The sequence below is a fragment of the Misgurnus anguillicaudatus genome, chromosome 4 (genome assembly GCF_027580225.2).
Source record: "Misgurnus anguillicaudatus chromosome 4, ASM2758022v2, whole genome shotgun sequence".
NCBI classification, from domain to species: domain Eukaryota; kingdom Metazoa; phylum Chordata; class Actinopteri; order Cypriniformes; family Cobitidae; genus Misgurnus; species Misgurnus anguillicaudatus.
In genome coordinates this window covers 16,895,234-16,901,773 of record NC_073340.2, presented here as the reverse complement: position 1 = coordinate 16,901,773, position 6,540 = coordinate 16,895,234, and the positions used below count along the sequence as shown (strand labels likewise).

The 6,540-nt window shown below is 38.6% G+C and overlaps 1 protein-coding gene across 1 annotated transcript; it reads right to left on the bottom strand.

The window, feature by feature from the left end:
* Positions 1-182: 182 nt before the first annotated feature.
* Positions 183-2,318, bottom strand: bhlha15 (basic helix-loop-helix family, member a15). The gene is made up of 2 exons (XM_055175475.2): positions 2,097-2,318; positions 183-953 (listed from the first exon to the last, which is right to left on the bottom strand). Exon 2 carries the CDS (start codon positions 921-923, stop codon positions 381-383), a length of 543 nt encoding a protein of 180 aa, XP_055031450.2. The 5' UTR covers positions 924-953; positions 2,097-2,318; the 3' UTR covers positions 183-380.
* Positions 2,319-6,540: the final 4,222 nt, after the last annotated feature.

The window sequence follows — 6,540 nt, the reverse complement described above, 5'->3', positions numbered from 1 at the left end:
AAGAAAACAACAGTGAAGTGGTTATTTGAGTGCGCTACAACTTTCAGTGTCATTACTGTGCATGGTTTGTGTCCGCAATAAATATGAAACCTGCTCCACAACGTGCACTTTTTCTTATTTAAAATAAACATACACTTTTATGGACCCATAGGAGCCCATATTGGCAGGTTACCGGCTGAATATTTTGATATAAGGATGGCAAAAACATTCACAGATTGTTTCATTCTATAGCCATTTGTATGCATGTAAATGTGCATATTCATGGACTACATATATAGCTCAGTGACAACCTTTTTTTTTAGTCTGAAGACATACAGGACAGTTTAACACCGTAATGTCTTCTCATTCAGCACTCACAGTCTGTTTAATAGCAGTGTGTGTCAGCTGCCTTGGCTAAAGGTGTGAATCTGGCTCAGGAAGCTGGACAGATCTTCATCTCCTTCCTCTTCTAGATGCTGCTGGTAGCACTGCAGGAGCCGAGTAGCGTTACTCTCCGCCTGCTTCTCGGAGAGAGGCAGGCAGGCGTTAGACATCCCCAAAATGATGGTGGTTAATGACTTAATGTAATTCTTGGCGAGCGTCAATGTCTCAATTTTCGACAGTTTCTTGTCTGTTTTGACGTGAGGGATGCTTTCCCTTAGGGCCTGAAAGGCGTTGTTCAGGTTGTGCATCCTCTGCCTTTCCCTCTCGTTGCTCTCCAGCCTGCGCACGTTGCGTTCTTTGGCACTTCCGTTGTGTCGCCTGCGACGCGTGCCGGCTCGTGCGCCACCGTGAACCTTTCTCCACGTCCTGCCGAGCCTCATGGACGCCTCTGAACCCTCCTGCTCGCTGGAACCCGGCTCAGAGTTCAGCGTAAAGTCTGGGTCGTCCTGCTCTGCCCAAGACTGACTGCTCCGTTTTGACCCCTTTCCTTTGGACTTCATGCTGGACTCACCCACACCCCGGTGTAGGCCCTAGGAGGTATTCAGACACATTCAACATTATTTGTATGCATTTACTAACATTTAAAGTCTTTCCTGAAAACCACAGATCATAAGTAATACCATTTCAAGTACTCTGAATACTTGCAATATAAATAAGTACAAAGCATACTCACCTCAACGTTATTCATGGTTTTACTACAGGAACCATATTTTAGCTTTGTCATTTTTAGATAAACCACAGAAACCACACATTTATCTCACTACAGGAACCAAAGTTAAACCATGATATGTTTACGCTGTATTCCTTGTTGTACTTAATTTTTTTACGTTTAATCAAATGCAATTAATTTCAACTTTTCTGGAGTTGTTATATATTATAATAAGTTGAAATAACTTAAGTTAATTAACCTTTTTTTAAGTTACTGTGTGCAGCAAGGATTTTTTTACAGTGTAGTTAAACTAGCCTGTATGGTACCACAGACAGCAAAAATCCAACAAAAACATTGTTTATTACCCTTTAACTATAATAAAACCATAGTTACTACACTTTTACTATAATAAAACCATGGTTACCTTATTTTTGCTGTTATTAAACTCTGGTAAGTTCATTTTTACTATATTTAACCTATGCTGTCACATTTTTATTATAATTGAATTATGGTTACTATATTTTAACTATAATAAAAACCATGTTATTACATTTTTACTACAATAAAACATGGCTACGTTACTTATGCTACTCTGATTAGTACATTTTTACTATAATTAAACCATGTCACATTTTTTTTAATAATTAAACCACAGTTACTACAATAAAAAGCATGGTAACTTATTTTTTACTCTAATTAAACCATGGTTAAATATATCAGGGCAAGGATAATGTGTAACTTAATGGCCTTCTCTAATTTTTTGTTACACTTTTTTTGTTACAATTATTTGTTGCCAGGATTGTTACAGCATATTTATTACATGATAATCTAAGGAAAATGTATTATTTATATTTATTTTCAAGTAATCTACAAAAGTTTAAAATAAAGGACATATCCTGGCATAATTTTAAACAATTCAATGCAAAAAGGAAGCAGCAACGGATGTGCAAGTTTCATTTTCTCCGATATTTGTCTCCTGTATAAGCTGTCAATCATTCTTTTCAGAAACAAAAGTTGTGCTTACCTCAAAATAAATGTGCACCAAACTTAGATGATGAGTATTAAACACGATAAGAGTTGCGATGAGCGCTGTTGTCGTCCTGACAGGCGCAGTCACAATGACATGATAACGGTCACATGCGCGCTACCTGTTGCTGCTCCGTGTCCACGTAGCGCTTTTTCAGCCAATCACGCGCGAGATCCGCTCTGCTCCGAGTCACACATGAGCTGGCGCGTGAATCGGAAACACAGCGATCTGAATCGATGTTCATACTTTCAGATGATGATGTGCCACATCTCTGCAGCTGCGCAGGTCATGTTTTCAGCTAAAAACAGTAGACAGACTGCGTTAATGTTTTTAATAGCCTGATGCAAATCATTTATCAGTGGGGACTTTCCAGTGATTAATATGGTAATGTTTAAAGTGCAGTGTAATTTGTAAGAGAGAGGAAGGGAGAGGGGGGTGACACAGTGATGCAAGAAGGTTTCCTTAGAATTGTGCCATATTAATAAAATTTAAAAAACACTTAAATATTTGCGTAGGCTTCACATTTAAAATTACCCTGCATGGCAACCATTTAAGCATTTTAAGAGGTCTACTATATCTTTTGTCTTAATGTGTCATTTAACTTGAATGTAAATGTATACAGGGAGCCACCCGTTAAACAAACTGTGTCACCAGACAGATCAAACACAGACGGGTTTATTTTATCTGATCACAGAGAAACTTAAACCACCAAGATCATACCATTTTGAATCCTTTACTTATGTTATAATTTAATGCTCTCACTGCACTTCCTCTTTTTAGGTGGTTGCATTAGGAAAACTAAAAATAAAATACTGGTATGTTTCAACTCATGTTTGTGTCAAATATGATGTTTTCTAAGTTAATTTGAACCAACAGTCGCGTTTTTACAACTGTTTTCATTTTACGCAACCATGGGATGCCTGTTTCAAATTATATTGGAACACACCAAATATTTTCCAAGACTTTGTGAAAACAAGTGTATTTCACACCTGGTTAACTCACAAGGGCTATCAGCTTAAATAAACCCACCTCTTCGTACTGATGTCCTTGGTCGCTGCAGAGTTTGGCCGTAGACTAATGCCAGGGTTTGATACTCTGGGATGAGTGCTGAGACTATGGAAACCGTTTCTATCCCAACCCTCAGTTTATTTAGTGTTGAACCTCCTGTATACACTGACAGCAAACCATTATCACAAAAAGGCATGAGAAAGATATAAACACAACAAAATAAAATTGATTTGAACATTCAATCCTTTTCTCAATCAAACCCATGGTGTCCACTTTAATTGTGGATTAGCAATACTGATCTATTGCACTTGCTATGGCACGCATTTTACCAGTTATAGTTTACTACATTTCCTGTAGCAATGTAATGTAGTAGTATTATTATGTATCAAGATAACTTTGATTTGCATAACAAACATACTGCTTGTTATCCCTTTGTAAATAAGTCACTGGCAACCCCATGCTAAGCATTACATTCCATTGAGTGGATTTGGCAGAGAAGTAAGGACAAATAAATCGACTAATTGACTAATGGTGCGTTTAATGGGAAATTAAGATGATACGCCTCTATGTATACAAACCGTTTCAATTAGCGATACACAAATGCAAGATAGCTCAAACAAGACCCAAAGCTCGCAGGTGGCTGCCTTCAAGGTTGACCTTAAAAATAGCTGTTTAAACACAGGACCTCTGCTGCTCTGTACACCTGCACTGTTCACTTGATAGTTTCTTCACACCAAACGCAGAACTGCTGTTCAATACATAAAAATACTAAACAGAACACATTTAAAGGAATAGTTCACCTACAATTGTTCATCTAAAAAATAAAAATTAAAAGGGACATGACTTTTTCCATGTTTAAGTGCTATAATTGGGTCCTCGGTGCTTCTATCAACATAGAAAATGTGATTTGGTAAACCACTCTATTCAAGCATGTGAAAAAATAGGCCATTGAGATTTGGCTCCCCTTGTGATGTCAGAGGGGGGTCTTATTATAATAATACCACCCCTCAATCTGCACCATCCAACAGGAAATATCTAAAACATTCTGGGAGGGGGGCCCGAGGACTGGAGTTGAGAACCACTGGTTTAGGCGATTTCAAATGTAAACATTGGCTTTCAGAGATCATGGACCCTGCCTTTAAAACCTCACATATGTACTCTTGGGACACCAAAGATTTATTTTACATCTTAAAAAAGTCTTGTGAAAAGTCCCCTTTAAAGTTTCAAAAAAAGCACTGTTGCGTCGCTCTTGTGATACTTTAATGTCCAACTGATCTGTGCAGTTGTATGCGGAAGTAGTACTTGTGACTACAAGCAAGCAACTTTTAACTATCAAGCTTACATTATAATGTAATGGTAATAAAACTTTATTTCGTTACATCATCCATGAACATGATTTTGAGCCCTGTCAGATGTAAAGTTAAAGTGAAGACAACAACTCCCATCATTCAACTCTCTTTCACAGCATCATCAAGCTACACCGATGTTGTTGTTTAGCGACCTCTAGTGGCGAAGATTACATTTTGTGCATTTAACTCCTTGCCCCTTATAACACTTCTGCTGCATATACACTAATCGCGTTTGAGGTGTCAAAATTGCGTCTACCACCCTAGTTTGCCGTTTGAATGCATTTGCGTGTCTAGAGCGAAGGAGACGCGCGGAAAAAGCAAGCATTTGACACGCGTCAGAGACAAAATCCGCTTCTTGTGGGAGGGGCAAGTGCTATGTGGTTGTCTGTTTGCAAGATGGCTGATGTTGATCATTTATCGAGAGAGTTACCGGTTTGTATTTGGTCACCTTACTATAGGGGGAAAATTGTTTAAAAAAACGGCGGGAATGCCGCGGGTCGATAAACGTCACGTGACTCAAAAGTCAAATGTGTAATTACAACTTACCAGGTTGCCCAATGTCCTCACTGACACTCTTCCAAGCAAGGTCCTTTTTATTCCTGTCTCTATAGAAATAACAACTTGTGTCGTATAGCTCCGGGTGACTGCTCATGGACAAAATCAAGCCTTCCTTCATGTTGAATAAGTGACTCCGGGCAGGGCTGTCGCCACAGCAGCAAGCAGGCTCCTGATTGGTTAACGCGGCGCACAAATCCGCCAAAGTTCAAAATTTTCAACTCCGGCGTCAGCCGCAAATTCACGTCAAACACAAAATGCACAAAAAGCACCATTCGCGTGTACCGCGCCAGACGCTGAACTAGACACGCGAATGAGGCGGAATCGTGTCTACCGTGCCGTGCCAAACGCCAAAACGTTCAGTATGGGGTTTTTAGCGGCATCTAGTGGTGACATTGCGAATTGCAATAAACCTTAATTTCAAAACGCAATGAGAAGCTGCCACAGGACAAACATGAAGTCGTTTGAAGCAACGTAAGGACAAAACGCTCTCTGTAAAACAGTTTGTCCGTTTAGGGCTACTGTAGAAACTTGGTGGCGAAGACTTCCATATAAGAAGACCCGTGGTGTATGTAGATAAAAATGGTTCATTCTAAAGTAATAAAAACAAAACAGTTCATTAAGTAAGGTCTTTATGCACCACAAATAATATAGTTATGTATATTATATTGCATTTTTGTCAAGAGATCCTTCTAAAAGTTACACATTTCACCTTTAAATGACACAATTACAACACTAATCAAAATCATAACTTGTATAATGCTAAATACTAGCTTATTATACCCTGCTATTCAAAAAATCCAGATGTTTTATATACAGATATATAATTCTTCATGCATCACACATTGATGTCATGATGCTAATCGTGTCATCATCACTGATCTGGACAAAACAACGGCCAAAGGCAGTGCACTCAAGCCTGACTCATGCCGCGTCATAAAATGGGAAAGAGTAGGAGAAGTCAGTTTTTCCATGACCCAAAAGACGGACAGACGAGAGGGGGAAAGTACAGCCTGTTATGTCAGTTTGGCTTGGACATATGCTATGAAAATGCTGTATCAGACCTTATCTTCACTAAGACACCGTCACACATATGACACATCTGAATCAATATGAATGATTTTCAAAAATGGTCTTTGAAAGATGCAGAACATGCAAAGAAACAAAAACAAACTTTTATTAGTAATGGTTAAAGATCACTGACAAATCTTTTGGTAAAGCACTGTTTTAATCCTCAAATGCTGCTGCAGCTGAAAGGCGACACCTGGGAGCTCAGGTTTTACCTATGAATATGTGAATCAGGTGTCTCCACCTGTTTTATAGACTCGCTTGTTTTCTTGTTAGGGTGAATAGTATTAAAAAGAAAAAAAGAAGCACTATCTTTAGAGGCAAACTAAACTCTTGGTAAATATTTGTCTAGCAACATTTGGTCGTCTGTTATGACACTTCTGTTATAACAGGAAACCTGTAAAACCACTTCATGATCTATTTATCATTCCACACACACATTTGGAGCAAAACAAATTTTA